At 47.2% G+C, this 17560-nt stretch overlaps 1 protein-coding gene across 1 annotated transcript in view; it reads left to right on the forward strand.

The window, feature by feature from the left end:
* The window catches only part of TM9SF4 (transmembrane 9 superfamily member 4), a 54189-nt gene that overhangs the window by 23906 nt on the left and 12723 nt on the right, over positions 1-17560 (forward strand). The window contains exons 3-12 of the mRNA XM_012804149.2: positions 193-292; positions 6355-6523; positions 6625-6754; positions 8174-8297; positions 10164-10282; positions 10383-10494; positions 11656-11726; positions 13073-13205; positions 14277-14358; positions 14456-14531. Coding sequence (XP_012659603.2) covers positions 193-292; positions 6355-6523; positions 6625-6754; positions 8174-8297; positions 10164-10282; positions 10383-10494; positions 11656-11726; positions 13073-13205; positions 14277-14358; positions 14456-14531 — 1116 coding nt within the window. The remainder of the gene's footprint in view (positions 1-192; positions 293-6354; positions 6524-6624; positions 6755-8173; positions 8298-10163; positions 10283-10382; positions 10495-11655; positions 11727-13072; positions 13206-14276; positions 14359-14455; positions 14532-17560) is intronic.

Genomic DNA, 17560 nt, shown 5'->3' on the forward strand with positions numbered 1-17560 from the left:
AATATGAAGTAATTCAGAATTACAGGCAGTAGGCAGTATGTAGTATACTGTAGTTCTGTCTGCTATAGTTAGTTTGCCTATTGGATACTGTTGCCAAGTGTATTAAAGATGTGTGGGTACCTGGAAAAGTTACGAAAGAAGCATCTTGGTTTCTGCTGGATAGCAGGACGATAGCCCCTCTTCTCCCACCAGGCCGTGAAGCTCACCAGCTCTCGAACCCAGCTACCTTATGAGTACTACTCGCTGCCTTTCTGCCAGCCCACCAAAATCACCTACAAGGCAGAGAATTTGGGTAAGTGCTACTTTCACACTGCTGTAACCACTGCTAGCATGATTATGACAGTAATAGCAGTAAGCCTTGCTGTGTGCTGGGCACTATTCTACTTAGTTTACATACTGGCTTATAATGGCCCTGGGGGGGTAGTTGCTGTGTTTATTACCATTTTGCAAGTTAAGAGACTTGCCTCTGATTATACTTTTAGTTAATGGCTAAACTAGACCATTAACCAGCTCTGCCAGGGTTTCTAGATTTCTTTTCTCTTACGGCTTCTATCACCTGCTTTTCTTTTAATGGAAAGAGCAAGTGATTACCTCTGCCCTAAAAGCAAGCAGAGAAATCACTGTAGTTCTTGCTAAGCTGATTTGCTTCAAATAATGTTATGAGGTACCCAGCACAGTGTCTGGCACATGTATTCCATAAATAGTAGCCGTTTTATTCTAGTTTAAATAATTCTCCATTTTGCAGAATTTCCTGCTTAAAGGAAAAGGCATTTAGAGTAGGGTGACCAGATTTTAAAATTTGTAAAGCAGGACAACATTGAGGGGGGGGCGCGGCGGGGCAGGGGATAGGGCAGGGCAGGGCTTGACAACAATGCAAACTTTGATAAGCAGTTCTCGATAATCACTTCTCAACAATTATTTGTTATTATTACAGTTTAACATTATAAAATTAACAAAAATAATATAAAACTCATATTCTGGCAAAATAGCCACATGGCAGCCGAAAACCGTATATTCCCTTCCTGTTGTCATGTCCCCGTGTGTCCCCCCTCCTTCGGTTCGTGCATTCTTTCTAAAAATCGGGACTTTTTAAAAACGCTGCGGGACACAGGACAAATTGCTCAAAAGCAGGACGTCTGGTCACCCTAATTTAGAGGCATCTCTTCAGGATAGAGTTATTAGTGCTTCTGTTATGCCTGTATAGTTAAGCTAGCCCAGATGTATATTAAGTCCTGGATATAAAAGAATGGAAAGATGTTCTTCCTGAACTCAAGGAACTAAAGAGACTTTCCTTTTTTCTTATACTTTAGGAAGGAGAAAGGAGAGAGCAGGCCCCTGAAAGGACTGCCTTCTCTGTCAGGGCTACCCATGGTACAGATGTTGCCAGAACCCCTAGCTGACAAATGTATCTACTCCCAGGTATTAGGGACCTCACCCAGCTGGAGGCAGGCACTTGGAACAAGTTTAAGGAAAGTGAGCAGCACCACTTCCCCCGACACCAGCTTTGCCTGTGTCTTGCCTTGTGTTAAACAGAGATTGACCTCAGAGCATCGGTGGACTTCCACTAATGGTGCAGTGATGCAGCTTGTGACCTTGTCACTGACTATATGCTGACACCTGCCTGCCATTTTCTTTCTTTCCTTTCATGCCCTAGCCACCTGGCCTTTGCCTAGGAAGCCTGACCCACTTGATCCTCCAGAGTCCTAATACCAGGTCCATCACAGCTGCTTCTCCCTTCCCTTGGGAGCTGGTGTGGCTTCTTTGGCAACCCAAGGCTCTGCAGTTAGACACACTTCAATGTGATACTGGATGATCTTAACCTCTTTGAATCTCTGCTCAATCTTCCATGAAGCTGAGGAATGTTCCTGCCTCATAGAAATGGAGACTTCTGTGTATAGATGTCATCTTGCCATATTGCATTTCTGGTTTCTTTGGGTTGTGGGGGGATCTTTTTGAGACAGAGTCTCACCTTAGTAGACTATGGTGCTATGGTGTCACAGCTCACAGCAACCTCAAACTCTTGGGCTTAAGCAATTCTCTTGCCTCAGCCTCCCAAGTAGCTGGGACTACAGGCACCTGCCACAACGCACAGCTATTTTTTTGTTATAGTTGTCATTGTTGTTTTGGCAGGCCCAGGTTGGGTTCGAACCCGCCAGCCCAGGTGTATTTGGCTGGACCCCTAGCCTCTAAGCTACAGGTGCTAAGCCTGCATTTCTGTTTTTGTGTAGTGTTTCCTTTCATGGCCTAGGGGCTCCTTGACTCAAGGGATTATGTCTTATATTCCTTTCTCTTCTCAACTTCTAGCCCACTACCTGACATACAGTAGGCATTTGGGAAATGTTAATGTCCTAAGTGGAGCAAAAACATCCTTGATTGAATTTCTATTGGATTGTAAACCAGTCATTATAATGTAAAGTAAAAACTTTACATTAGGGCGGCGCCTGTGGCTCAAAAGGGCAGGGCGCTGGTCCCATATGCCCGAAGTGGCAGGTTCAAACCCAGCCCTACCAGAAACTGCAAAAAAAACAAACAACAACAAAAAAACTTTACATTATCATCATCATCATCATCACCGCCACCACCAATGCTTATAAGGTTCTTCCTATGAGCTGGGTGCTATTTTAAGCATTTCTGTTCTAACTCATTTAATTCTCACAACAACCATGCAGTAGATTCTCTTACTATCGCCTTGTAGACCAGGGAAGTGAGACACAAAGAGATGAAGTCATTTGCCCTAGGTCACTCATCTAGTGAGTGGCAGAGCCCTGGGGACTGGCTCCAGAGTCCATACTCTTAAGCATCACACTCTGTGCACTGTCTTCTTTGAGGCTTATAGTAACTCTATAAACTAAGAACAGCTTATCATATTCTGTAACTCTGTAAGCTATAAGAGTAAGAGTTATAATGTAAGCTATAAAGAGTACAGAGTTACAGAGTGTGATCACTCTTCATTTCATGGTAGAGGGAACAGCAGCCTCAAGGGTTTCAAAGACTTGTTCAGGAGGCAGCACCCATAGCTCAGTGGGTAGGGCGCCAGCCACATACACCAAGGCTGGCAGGTTCAAACCCAGCCCAAGCCAGTGAAAATCAACAATGACAACTGCAACAAAAAAATAGCCAGGCGTTGTGGCAGGTGCCTGTGGTACCAGCTACTTGGGAGGCTGAGGCAAGAGAATCGCTTAAGCCCAAGAGTTTGGGGTTGCTGTGAGCTGTGACGCTATAGCACTCTACTGAGGGCAACACAGAGTAAGACTCCGTCTCCAAAAAAAAAAAAAAAAGACTGGTTTAGGGTCACATGGTGGAGGAGTTGAGAGTTAACCCAGATTTTTTTACTCTAAGCTAGAGTTCTTTCTGTGGTCCCAGGCTGCCTTCTCTAGGAAGGCTCACTTGGGCTGTCTGAGGGAAGTGCTCGTGGTTGTCACGTGGATGGAGATCTTGTGTCACGGGGTATGTGCTGGAGCAGCTGTGGCACATGATCTGGAGTACATCAGGCTCTCTTAAAGGGTCCACGTTTTGGGCTTCTTGCTCACTGTTAAAAGGAATACTTACATATTAGAAATGAGCCATTCGGCTTGGCGCCTATAGCTCAACGGGCTAGGGCGCCAGCCACATACACCTAAGGTGGCGGGTTCGAATCCCCAGCCTGGACCCGCCAAACAACAATGACGGCTGCAACCAAAAAATAGCCGGGCGTTGTGGCGGGCGCCTGTGGTCCCAGCTACTTGGGAGGCTGAGGCAGGAGACTCGCTTGAGCCCAGGAGTTGGAGGTTGCTGTGAGCTGTAATGCCACGGCACTCTGCCCAGGGGGACAGCTTGAGGCTCTGTCTCAAAAAAAAAAAAAAAAAAAAAAAGAAATGAGCCATTCCTGACCAATGTCCTCTTTCTTGGGTTAAATTTAATTTCTAAATATCAAGAAGCGATACCACCTTACTTGGTCTGTAGCCCTTTGCCTTCTCTATTGTTGTTGCTCCCCTGAAGTAATATCTTTGTTGACCAGAGAAGTGGGCAGGTAGACGTGGCATAGAGAAAAGAGCCCAAGGGTTAGTTTTACCACAGCCCCTCATGGTCAAGGGCAAGCCACTATCCTCTGTCATGCTCAGCTTTTGTTGTCTGTGAAATACATTTCAGCAGTAGACTATGCAGATATCTTATCATGTCCTTGCTCTTAATAGGCCAGTCCATGCCTAGGTTTTGCACATTCATCTACATTGCCAAACTTCTAAAACAGGGCAGAGGGGAAGAAGCCTTCATCCAGGCCTCTCCTTACCCTCTCCCTCTCCTGGGTGGCCTCATCCACACTTGAAGCATCACTAGACAGGGCTTCTGTTTTGCAAAGCAGAGTGCTGCCCCCTACAGCAGTACAGCTCATGGCCCTGCCACTTACCATCTGGGTACCCACAACTGACAACTTCTCCCTCTGCCCTGACTCTTCTCTGAGCCTTAAATCTTGATATCTCACTGCCTACTTGACATGTCAAAACAAAATGTCTTCCATCTAAATTTGCTGTTTTTTGTTTTCCCATCTAGAACCTGGTTGTAGAAATCTCAGAGTCTTCCTAACATGTACCACCCTCACTCATCCCTTGTATCCAGTCAGCACCAGGTTCCCTAGATTTCTCTTTCTCAGTACCTCCTAGATCTGTGTCCTCTTCTCCACCTTCACCACTCTCTATTCCACCCACCAGCATCATTCATTTGCATGACTGACTGCTGTCACCCCCCAGCCAGTTCCTTGCTTCTTCTGTTTTCTTCACAAGATAGCCAGAGTGACCTTTTTGTAACCAGAATCAGGTAAATCTTTCCCCTCCCTGTGAGAAGGCTTCATTGACTTTTGTTGCTTTCTAGATAAAGATTAAAGTATGTGTGGCCCACAGGGCCCCCGAGGACCAGCTCTGTCCCATCTCTCCAGCTCACCCACTCATTCTCCCAAGCTCTTTACACTGTAGCCACATAGGCTATTAAGTTTACTACTTCCCACAGGGCCTTTGCACATACTGTTCTCTATCTAGAATGTTCTTCCCCTATCTTTTGACCTAAGCAACTTTTTCTCTTCCTTTAGAGCTCATTTAAGTACCATTTCGTTAGGGAAGCTTTCTTAAGCCTACTACCCCATGTCTACGCAATTTATACCATAAATTCTCATTTTTTGACTTTTAGTCAGAATCTGTCCTTCTCTTCCACTAGACCATAAGCTCTATGAGTATATCTATTCAACTTTGTATCTTCTGGGCCTGGCACATGGTAGGTACCCAGTATATGATCATGAGTAAGTGAATGAATGACTAGAAGACTAGACATACCAAGTGGGTCCACAGCTGTTAAACCAAGTGCATGTGGAGGCTGACGCTCTGCATATTGGCTCTGGTTGGTCTCCTTCAGCTTGCACGAGTTTCATAGTAGAATCAATTGTTGAATGGCTCAGAATGAAAGTACCATTGGGTTAGTTGACAGCCCCTAACTGCTCAGTGCCTGTTAGCACAAGGTCTGGCAGCAGGTTACTCTGAAGCAACAGGTACACAAGGGACATGCCCATTTAAGTAAAAAGATAAGCAGGTGATCCCTGCTTAACACCCTGCTTCCTTCCCTGCCTGAAGCAGGATCTGAAGACACATAGATAAATAGGAAACAGTCTACCTCGGAGAGCTAGACACATAAATATATCAGAACATTGATCAAAGTAACATCATTAACATATGAAAAGGCACTGATGCTAAAATTAGTGTTTGTTGCCTGTCTTCACTTTGCCTGGTACCTTATTTGTATTAACTCCTTTATTTCTCACTGTAACCCTGAGAGGTGGGTGCTATTATTATCACATTTTACAGATGAGGACGTTGAGGCTCATTGACTACTAAGCTAGTAAGTGGAAGAGGCAAGGTACAGTGGCAGGAGGCCTGGAGTTGGAGCCTTCTCACTGGACTGCCTGGTGCTTCCTCTGCACAGAGGGAAATTAGAGGAGAGAGTGATGAGTTTGCCCTGAAGAGGTCAAGAAGGGTTTAACTGGAGAAAGAGAAATGGAAGCTGAGTTTGCAGCCAACAGCACTAGGCAGGGAATGGCACTCCAGGCAAAGGAAATGATTAAGGGCCAGCTGCATGGAAGGGTGTGGTATGTTTGATGAGCACTGAATGATCTGGTCATGCTAGAGCACAAAGGAGAAAGGGCAGGCAACATGTGGGGGTTAGCTGCCCAGCTCCATAGGAATAGATAGGGAAGGGCATTGATTGCTAGGCTGTGGTACCGCACAAGCCCTTGGAAGTCCATTCTGTTCTGCAATCCTGCGTTTCTGTGACTCTGCTGACCTCAGCAACCTCAGGGCTGAAGCTCTGAGCTCGGATCTGTCTCTCTTATGGCAGGAGAGGTGCTGAGAGGGGATCGGATTGTCAACACCCCTTTCCAGGTTCTCATGAACAGTGAGAAGAAATGTGAAGTTCTATGTGGCCAGTCCAACAAACCAGTGACCTTGTCGGTGGAGCAGAGCCGGCTCGTGGCCGAGCGAATCACAGAAGACTACTATGTCCATCTGTAAGTTGTCCTCTGCACCCTGTTGGCCTCAAATTCACATGGGGGAGGGCAGTGATGGGAGAGGCAGTCCAGAGGGACTGAGTGGGGCCTTGGGTTTCCAGCATTGCTGACAACCTGCCTGTGGCCACCCGACTGGAGCTGTACTCCAACCGAGACAGCGATGATAAGAAGAAGGAAAAAGATGTGCAGTTTGAACATGGCTACCGGCTCGGCTTCACAGATGTCAATAAGGTATAGTATCTTTGGCATGCTGTCAGGGCTGGGGAGCCACACTTCATAAGTTATGAGCCCTTGGGGCCACAAAGAAGGGGGAAACATTCAGCTGTAGGCTTGCAACACAGGAATACATGGATTGGCCAAGGCAAGTTTCTCCTGGTTTCCTTGGGCATGATAGTCTATCAGAGGTCTGAGTGCTTTGGGCAAGGCCCTGGTGGATGCTACAAGGAGGTGAAGGCACAATCCCTAAAAAGTCAGATTCCTTAAAAAAATTCTGGGACATCATCAGTATGTAGGAGAATTGAGTAGTAGTGGTCAAGAAGATATAGGCTCTCAGGGTTTGAATCCTGCTTCTACACTCTGAATGACCTTGAGCCTGTGATTCCTTGTTATAGGTGTGAATGATAAGCATGGCCACCCTCTGGAGTTGTTATGTAGAGAAAATCAGGTTGTCTGTGTGAGTACTTCATAGCACAGCCCCTGAGAATAAGCTAATAATGATAATGATTATAATTGTGATCTTCTTTACTTACCTGATTTTCTAAACTAAACACATATTACTTAGGAAATAAAAGGTAAAACATTTTTTTGAAGCACAGCTCATGTCCTTAAAGAGCTTCTGTCTTAATTGGGAAGAGAACTGACAATGTAAGACCCTGGATCTTAAGTACCAATCACCTCCCACTGACTGTTAGTGCCAGTGGAGTTCAGAAGGAGTTCTATGCATTCGGGTTGTCACGGAGGAAGTGGGCCTTGAAAATAAGTAGTTTTTTGCTGAGTGGAATTGGGGGATGGCGTTCTCATTGGAATGAATGTAGTAAATAAAGATGCAAAGTAAGGAGGGTCTGGGAAGCCAGTGAGTTAACGTGACTTAGAAGATGATGACAGCGGCTCGGCGCCTATGGCTCAACCGGCTGGGGCGCCAGCCACGTACACCTGGGGTGGCGGGTTCGAGTCCCCAGCTCGGACCCGCCAAACAACGATGACGGCTGCAACCAAAAAATGGCCGGGCGTTGTGGCGGGCGCCTGTGGTCCCAGCTACTTGGGAGGCGGAGGCAGGAGACTCGCTTGAGCCCAGGAGTTGGAGGTTGCCATGAGCTGTAATGCCACGGCACTCTGCCCAGGGGGACAGCTTGAGGCTCTGTCTCAAAAAAAAAAAAAAAAAAAAAAAAAAGAAGATGATGACAGCCAGATATGTTAGAGTCAGATACTGGAAGGCCTTAAATGCCGAACTAAGAGAATTTTATCTGTTAAGCTCCAGAGAGCCCTTGAGAATTTCTGAACCGGGCAGTGATATGAAGAAAGCAGTGTCTTTGAAGGTTGGTAGCTGTAGCCAGGCATGCTGGTAGGAGGAGGGACTGACTCCGGGTAGTCTCCCTGATTGCTTTTCTGTTGTCTCTTGGCTGCCAGCTGTTCTCTGTTGCTTTGTTTTAGATCTACCTGCACAATCACCTCTCATTCATCCTTTACTACCACCGTGAGGACATGGAAGAGGACCAGGAGCACACATACCGTGTCGTCCGCTTCGAGGTGATTCCCCAGAGCATCAGGCTGGAGGGTGAGTGGGGAGGTGTGACCAGAGGGGCAGGGCTGGACGGGCCTGGGCTGCCACACCCAGGGTCTTCTCATTCCTGAGCTGGCTGATCGGCTCAGGTATGGCTGATGGGTCCAGCCAAGGTGGGGTCACAGAATTCCTATTAGAGAAGGTGGGGTTGAGGGGAGAGCTGATATCTGATGTCTGCTGTGGCATGGGCTGGATACTTTCCTAGTTTACCCTTTCCTGGCGTCCACAGGAGGTAGATATGTAGTGATTACAGCAAGAAACTAGAGACTCAGAGAAGTTAGTGACATGACCAAGACTAAACAGCAAGTTGGGGCTTTATGGAGCCTTTTCAGAAGAACCAGCCACCACATTCTGGGTTGAAAAACAAGGGGAAAGTTCTAAAACAGAGCTGTTGGACAGCAGGTTTCTTTGTTTCTTTCCCTCTGTGTTATTGACATAGATTAGAATTTGTCCAGGATCAGCCATCTTTCTTCAGTTTGGGAGCCCAGCTCAGTCCTGCTGGACCTCAGAGGACCTGGTCCAGCTTTACCTCACCTGCCAGCCCTTGCTCACCACAGTCAAGCAGTAGGCCCAGCCTTTTGTCCATAGAGGTGGTTTTCTAGCTTTTCTTTTTTTTAAGCTATGTAACCTACTTTTTAAACAGAATTGTACACAGACGTCTCACACATAGATCCTGTACTTTAACAGCACCATATTGCATCTCCTGCTCTGAGTGTCTTGAGCACAGTTCTGCATTTGTGTACATGACAGTTTTGAGGTCATCTGCTCCCTTACTGGCTCTTTGAGAGTTTAGAGTCTCCATCTCCTTTCCTCACCATTTAGTCTCCAGCACTCAGCATAGTACCTGGCACGTAGATGGTGCTTATTGTAGTTACCTGAATGAATGGACAGATGACAGAATGAACATATGAGGAAATGAATGGACAAAGTATCTGAACGATTGAATTACTAAAGTGCTAGGACTTTGGAGATGAGTAAACACGATGGAATGAATCAGTAGTGTTTTATGTGTTGAATGGGACTGACTGAATGAGTAAGTCAATGTTTGAGTGTAGTGAAGGGAGATTGATTGACTGAAGGAGAGACTCATACTCAAATCCCTCTCCTCCCCATACACAGGCCTCTCTGCAGCTCCTAAGGCCCTTTGGAAAGTCAGAGTGCTGGGAATATAATTTCTGTTGTAGGCTAGGCATGGTGGCTCATGTCTATAATCCTAGCACTCTGGGAGGTCAAAGCAGGTAGATGGATCTCTTGAGCTCACGAGTTCAAGACCAACCAGAGCAAAAGTGAGACCTTGTCTCTACTAAAGTAGAAGAAATTATTCAGGCATTGTGGCAAACACCTACAGTCCCATCTACTTGGTAGACCGAGGCAAGAGAATCACTTGAACCCAAGAGTTTAAGGTTATTATGAGCAAGGGTTGTTGGGGAGAGGGTGTATTTTATTTTTTGCTTTTTAGAGATAGGGTAAACCTATATGACATGGGCTGGAACGCAGTGGTGCAATCATAGATCACTGCAACCTTGAACTGAGTTTAAGCAATCCTCCTGCCTCAGCCTCTCAAGTAGCTGGGGCTGGCATACCACTGTGTCCAGCTATTTTTTATTTTTTGTAGAAATGTGGTTTCACTTGTTGTCCTGGCTGGTCATGAACTCCTGGCCTCAAGTCATCCTCCCACCTTGGCCTCCCAAAGTGCTGGGTTTACATGTATGAGCCACCACACCTGGCTTAATTTTTTAAATCCATTTTTGCCCATTATGTTCCCAACCTCCACTTAGACCCTAAGGGTACTCCCTGGAGCACCCCTTCCATAGTGTTACTGGCCACCACAGGAACAGACAGATTCTCTGTCTCTCACAGATCTCAAAGCAGATGAGAAGAGTTCATGCACCCTGCCTGAGGGTACCAACTCCTCACCCCAAGAAATTGACCCCACCAAGGAGAATCAACTTTATTTCACCTACTCTGTACACTGGGAGGTGAGTAGACTGGAGCCCCTAGTCAGGGGAGGAGGGTTCTGGTCTGGGCCAGAATTCTCCAGCAGAGTCCTGACTCTGACTGCTTCCTCCCATCTGCTAGGAAAGTGACATCAAATGGGCCTCTCGCTGGGACACTTACTTAACCATGAGTGACGTGCAGATCCACTGGTTTTCTATCATTAACTCCGTTGTAGTGGTCTTCTTTCTGTCAGGTAAGAGACCTGTGGGTTGAAGCTTGCAAAGGACAGGGCAGGATTGAGTGACTGAGCCATCTACCTACACATGCACACATTTTATTGATTCAACGAGAAGTAGATGCTGCTCATTCTGTGCCAGATGCCGGGTGTATGGTGTATGGTGTTGAATAAGCCCAACCCAATCTCTGCCTTCAGAGTCTGTATTCTAGTGGTGGGATAGAGAAAAAAAAGCAAGTAAATAGTAGAGTTTCAGATGGGGATAAGTGCCATGAAGCAGATGAACAGAATGACCAAATTCATAACAGTTGAGGAAAGAGTGAAGGCTACTTTAGTAAAGGCCTCTGTGAATGAAGAGGAGGAGCCATCATCCAGAGACTTAGATAGAGACTTTTCCAACAAGGGTCATGCCCCTGCAGTGAGATAAGCCTGGTAAGAAGCTGGATGGTGAGAGGGTGGTAGGCAGAGGTGGAATGATATTGTTTGTTTCAGTGTCATGTGAGAAGTGAAGATAATGATAGCTACTGCTTATTGAACATTGACCAAGGGGCTAAGCCTAAAAATGTTAAGTGAGCTCAAGGTCGTACAGCTCAGGACTAACAACTATATTGCTGCCTAGAGAGGGAAATAGGAAAGTACAAATAGGGGTGGGGGATCTCTGAACTATTTGGGCGTGCTGAGAGTTGGAGATGTCCTGGGTGAGTCTTGAAGCATGAATCTGAGTCAGTCAGGGCAAGGTGAACATTCAGTCAAAGGGAGTAGCCTAGGCAAAGGCAGGGAGATGAGAGAGGGATGAGACTGTGAACCAGAAACTAAGAGCAACAAGTAACCAGAGGAAGAGTGAGAATGAACCTAGGAGAGATGAGGCTGGAGAAGTTGACCAAGCAGTGGAAGAGCTGGGATGTTTTTCTCCCTATAACGAAAAGTGGTCTCCTTTGGCTATGCTTATCCATCCCAGTGGCCCTTCCTTTTTCCTGCTAGGGAGTGACCCACCGTGTACCCTTCCCTGGGTAGCTGGGATGGAGCTCTGCCTAGAAGAGGACCTGAGGTTGCTGGATAGCCAGTTCCTAGTGGAGCAAGCCATGCATGCCAGCAAAACACCAAGCCTGGGAGGGCACGGGGCACAGAGGACTGCTGGCAGTGCCCACAACTCTTCCTTTCCATCCTCGTCTATTTTAGGCATCCTGAGCATGATTATCATCCGGACCCTTCGGAAGGACATCGCCAACTACAACAAGGAGGATGACATTGTACGAGGTCTTGGCTGGGGAGGAACTTGGAGAGGGAGGGCCTTCCACTGGGTGGGGGTGTGAGTGTATTATCATTCATAGAGGAAAACTCATAAATGTGAGGAGAAAAAAAATTTAATGACCAAAATGATGAGGATGAGCTTTCTAATTTCAAAGCATAAAAGCAATGGAAAAAAAATCACAGAAAGAAAATTTCACTGATGTAACCTTAAAATTTTCAAAACTATTCTGCATGTCAGATACATAAACAAAACAGAATTTTCAACAGACTTGGAAAAGTAGTATAGTTGAGAATTTAGAATTCTCTAAAGAGAATTTGTATAAAATCTCTTTAGAAAAAAAAACTCTGAAGTCTCTAATGTAATGATGAGCAGAGAGTTTACAGACAAGAAGCTATATACATGGCTCATAAACATGTGAAGAACTATTTTTACCTCAAAATCCAGGTCGTCTTAAGATTCTAAGAAGACCATTTGGACCAACAAGTTAGCACAGATTTTTTTTAATAGTACCAATTGTTGGCAAGGTTAACACAAGATCAGGCACCTTCCATATTACCCATGCAAGTATACATTGGTAGTTTTCTGAAAAGTGGTGGAGCATATCAAGAACTGTAAAACAGGCAACTTGCTTTAATACAGTAATTTAATTTCTTTCTCTCTCTTTTTTTTTTTTTTTTTTTGACAATCTTTCTTTGTCACCTTGAGTAGAGTGCCATGGCATCATAGCTCATAGCAGCCTCAAACTCTTGGGCTCGAGCAGTCCGCTTGCCTCAGTCTCCCAAGTAGCTGGGAATACAGGTGTCACAATGGCTGGCTAGGTTTTTTTTCCATTTATAGTAGAGATAGAGTGTCATTCTTGCTCAGAATGGTCTTGAACTCCTGACCTCAATCCACTTGATTGACCTCTCAGAATGCTAAGATTACAGGCGTGATTTTTTCCTTAATAAACATTTATTGCTTTTTGTTCATTTCAATTTCATTCCATATATCAAATTTTTTTACCTATTTTTATTATACAAATAAGAATACATATTTCTTTTATAATCAGAAAAAATATAATTGCTTCTAAATCTCACCATCCAAGAACTATTACAGTTTACATTTTAGTGTGTTGATGTATTTTACATTATTTCCCTATGCACTTGGTTTGTGGAATTTGGGAGAGATTTTCCTTTACCCAGCCACAGGTGTCATGTTGGTAGCCTCTCATCACTTACACTCCTGTGTCAGAGCAGAGCTGGTTGGCATCTGAGGAACCCTCGGCCCAGGTCAGGGGCCCTGGGTCCTCAGGGATGGTCCCTGGAGGAGCTGCCGACAGCCTCACTCTCTGACCCTTTGCTGCAGGAAGATACCATGGAGGAGTCTGGGTGGAAGCTGGTGCATGGTGACGTCTTCAGGCCCCCCCAGTATCCCATGATCCTTAGCTCCCTGCTGGGCTCAGGCATTCAGCTCTTCTGTATGATCCTCATCGTCATCTGTGAGTGGGCTCAGTGGGGCTGCGGGCAGGGGCTGTCCCCAGAGGCATGTGGGCCTAATTCTGAGGCATGGCCACCTCTTTTGCCTCAAGGAAAGGAGGACAGGCTTCCCTTCCTGGAAAAGGGGATCAAGCTCTCAGCACCAGGTGGATGTATCACTGTGTCTGGGCCAGACAACTTTCCATCCCAGAAACAGCACAAGCCCAGGAGTAGAGATTCTGCTCACAGCTTCCCAGCACCGTTTAGAGCAGGGGCCCTCAAACATTTTAAACAGGGGGCCAGTTCACTGTCCCTCAGACCATTGGAGGGCTGGACTGCAGGCCCTGGGATGAGTCAGCTGCTAAGTAGGACAGGCAGGGGCCGCAAAAACACTCATCGGGCCAGTTAAATGTCCTAGGCAGGCTGCATGCGGCCTGTAGGCCGTAGTTTGAGGACACCTGGTTTAGAGCCACCATGTCCACTGCTTGAGTGAAACCACACAGCACTGCAGTGAGAAGGGCCTTTTCTAGTCACAGGTTAAGTGACTCATCTAAAGTGAATACCAGGAGTAGGGCTGGAATCAGGAGTTTTTTTTTTTTTCTTTTTCTTAAAAAAACCCTACTTGTATATAGTGGTTTCAGACGGCTCTGGAGTCAGTCTACCTAAATTTGTATCTCAGTGTCATACATCCAAGCTTTGTGACCTTGGACAGGCCACTTACCCTCTGTGAGCCTCAATTTCCCTCTCTGAGAAATGGGGAAACTAATCACCACTTTGTAGAGTTGATAAGGCAGAATCACTGAGCTGGCATTTGTGGTGCACTCAGCCCAGCGCCTGGCTCATGGCAAATGCTCTGTGGACCAGAAGCTGTAGATAAGATTTGGCCACAGCAGCTGTTGCACCCACTGAATCCCAGCCAAGACTAGTCTTCTCCTGTGGGAGGGAAGGGATGTGCTGTTGTGGAGATCAAGGGGGAAAAGAGCCTCATCTAGCCCCCTCTGTCCAGTGTCCTGGTCAGCCTATCCAAGGGGGGTCTGAGGACCTGGCAGTCAGCCACCCTGACTTTCTCTCCCCTGCCCTGCCTCCCTCCACAGTTGTGGCCATGCTGGGGATGCTGTCACCCTCTAGCCGGGGAGCCCTCATGACTACAGCCTGCTTCCTCTTCATGTTCATGGGGTAGGTGTGTCTGAGTGGGCTCCCGGGGGCTGGCACAAACCTCCTTCACTCCAGCTAACAGGTCCCCTTGGTGTGAATCTCTGCCATTTCCCCACAGAGTGTTTGGTGGCTTTTCTGCTGGCCGTCTGTACCGCACTCTAAAAGGCCATCGCTGGAAGAAAGGAGCTTTCTGTGTAAGTGTTCTAAACTCTCTCCTGCTATTTGGTAGGGAGTTAAGAAACTTCTTCCTGGGTGGCTCAGGAAGAGTAAAGGCAGCCGTAGTAGGGAGTTTGGGGCCAAAGTCTGAGCAGCAGCATGACATAGCAGAAGGAGCATAGGCCCCACAGGAGGAATACAGAGCTCTTGACCACAGGCTTGCAGCCCGGCCTCTTAGGGCCTTGACTGACCCACATGTAAAATGTAGGGTTTGAATGTAGGTGATTTTTAGCCCATGTCGTCCAATGGCTCAAATAAGAGAAGAAATTGGGGGGTTCAGAATAATAGGACTTAGAATAACAGGGCTGCTGGGAGAACACCCTACCCAACAGAGTAAAGAGGGACTTGACTGGGCAGTGCCTGTGGCTCAAAGGAGTAAGGCACCAGCCCCATATGCCGGAGGTGGTGGGTTCAAACCTAGCCCTGGCCAAAAAGAAAAAAAAAAAACTGCAAAAAAAAAAAAAAGTGACTTGTCTGCCAAGAGTAGAAGTGGCCAGGTCCATGTTACTGTAAGCCTTTGGTGCCTCTTCAGTAAGGACAGCTCCTGCCCTTCTCTGTTCTCCTGGGGGTAAGGAGAGATCTTGGCAGTAGAAAAGACCTTAGAAACCAGAGGAGGTCTAGGGGTTGATCTCACCTCTCAGGAACCCCTGAGCTTCTAGAAGCAAGTGAAACCTTGAGATGAGGCCAGGCTTAGTGGCTCATGCCTGTAATCCAGCACTCTGGAAGGCCGAGGTGGGTGGATTGCCTAAGCTCACAGGTTTGATACCTGAGCAAGAGCAAGACCCTGTCTCTAAAAATAGCTGGGTGTTGTGGCAGGTTCCCAGCTACTAGGGAAGCTGAGGCAAGAGAATTGCTTGAGCCCAAGAGTTAGTTTGAGGTTGCTGTGAGCTATGACACTACAGCACTCTACTGAGGGCGACAAAATGAGACTCTGCCTCAAAAAAAAAAATTCCTTACAAGATCAGGAACAACCTGGATGCCCACACTCAGAGAAGCCTCCAGGTCCAGCATTCTGAAACACGTTCCCAGCTATGGAAAGCTCAAGGGGAGCTCAGGCCATGTTAGCTCTAGGTCCCAGGCCTCAGGCACATAGTAAGACCACAGTAAAGAAAATCTGTGATGGTGATTGTTCTGGAAGGAAAAAAGAAAGGTTCTAAATTCTTGATGATTTGAGCATTTTTCTCAGACCACCCTGTGCCAAGAGCCAGGGTTCTAGAGAGGAATAAAAGCTACCGACCCCCTGACCTGGTTCGAGTCTTTCCTGGAAAGGTCTCCCTCCAGATACTGTCCAGGATCTCCCTCAACAAATCCCAAACCAAACCCCATCTCTTCCCCCAAACCATCCCTTGCATCTGTTGTTGTTGTTGCAGTTTGGCCAGGGCTGGGTCTGAACCCCCCACCCTCGGTATATGGGGCCGGTGCCCTACTCACTGAGCCACAGGCACCACCCCCACCCCTTGCATCTGGTGGCCCTATCATTCAGCCAGGCACCCAGGCCAGAAACCCTGGAAGCTGCCCTCCACTTCCTCCCCCATAATGCCTTGCCTATTCTCAGACATCAAGTGTGTGGATTTTCCTGCCAAATGTTCTGTGAATCGCCTCCTGTCTCTCTATCCCCAAGGCTGTGGCCCAGGCCTCTTGCCTCTCTCTTGTCCTGGCTGCCCATAAAGTTTTGCCCTCCCCCACAGCTGGGCACCTGCTGCAGCCTGCTAAAGTGTGGAAGCTCAGCTGCCTTCTCTCCTCTGCCCTTGCCTATGGCATCCCCTTTGCCTGGGCCACCCTTTCCTTCCTCCCCTCTTTGGTATAACTTCACCCTTTCAGTCTTGGCTTCAGCACCACTCCTCTGGAGGCCACAGCCTCCCCAGATCCTGCCCTCAAGTCCTCCTCGGTGCTCCAGAGGAGCCCAGGCAGAGCCATGGTAAGAGCGGAGCAGTACTTGAGGAGTGTGACAGCACTCTGTATGTTGCTCTCCGTGTGTGCGCCTGCCTTCTCCCCTGGAAATTTTCTTTCCTGTTTACACCTGGTGTCAAGCATAATGCCCAGTCACTAAATTTTGGCCGGGAAGGCAAACAAGGACGAAGTCCCTGCTGCACGGCAGAGTAAAGCGGGCACACAAAAGATGGGAGGGAGTGACATTTGAGCTGGACCTTAAAGAGGAGGATTTCTCACAGAAGTGGCCAACAGAGGGGCCCTAGGGTCTGGAATCACCTAGATCCTAGTCTTGACTCTGTCCTTTCTTTAGTTGTTAACTTTAACTAGCTTCTGAGCCTCAGTTTCTCCATCTCTGCATTTACCTGTCAGAGTTGTACTGCATATAGGTGGGAAGACTCTTTCCACATAAGGCCCTTGGTACACTGCCAGCACTCAGGAGGCAGATACCCTGAAGTGGTAAAGACCTATGTAAAGGCCTAGGGGTAGGAACATGTCATAGAGACAATGACCAACTGTTGGGTGCAGGGAACAGTGGGCTAAAGGTGGAACTGGCAATGGAAGTTGAATGCCAGGTTGCAGAGGGCCTTGGGCATTGTGGTCAGTGACCCACCTGGATGCTCAGGCTACCACAGTGGTCTCTGGTCTGGTAGTCACAGGATAGCAAGGAGAAAGCTCACCTGTAAATCTGGAGCTTTGGTTCCCTGTGCCTGGACTCCAGCCTAGGAGATTCTGGCTGAATGAAAGATACCTCAGTAGGTATATTCTGGAGTCAGACATCTGGGTTTGCACCTTGCTTTCCCCTCAACAGTCAGTGTAAAGTTGAGGGGAGAGGCATTTAATATTGCTCGGCCTCAGTGTCCTCATTAAAAGAAATAATGTTAATCCTTCCCTTCTGGACCTGCATCGAGGATTATGTGAAACAGTGTATTCAGAACCCCATCTGCCATCCCTAAGGCTCAATTAAACCCTTAATATGTTTGTAAAAGTTTTATTTATTTGGGGTGGTGCCTGTGGCTCAGTGGGTAGGGTGCCAGCCCCATATACTGAGAGTGGCAAGTTCAAACCCAGCCCTGGC

The sequence above is a fragment of the Otolemur garnettii genome, unplaced genomic scaffold, assembly GCF_000181295.1.
Source record: "Otolemur garnettii isolate 467f Iridium unplaced genomic scaffold, OtoGar3 scaffold00025, whole genome shotgun sequence".
Taxonomy (NCBI): Eukaryota; Metazoa; Chordata; class Mammalia; order Primates; family Galagidae; genus Otolemur; species Otolemur garnettii.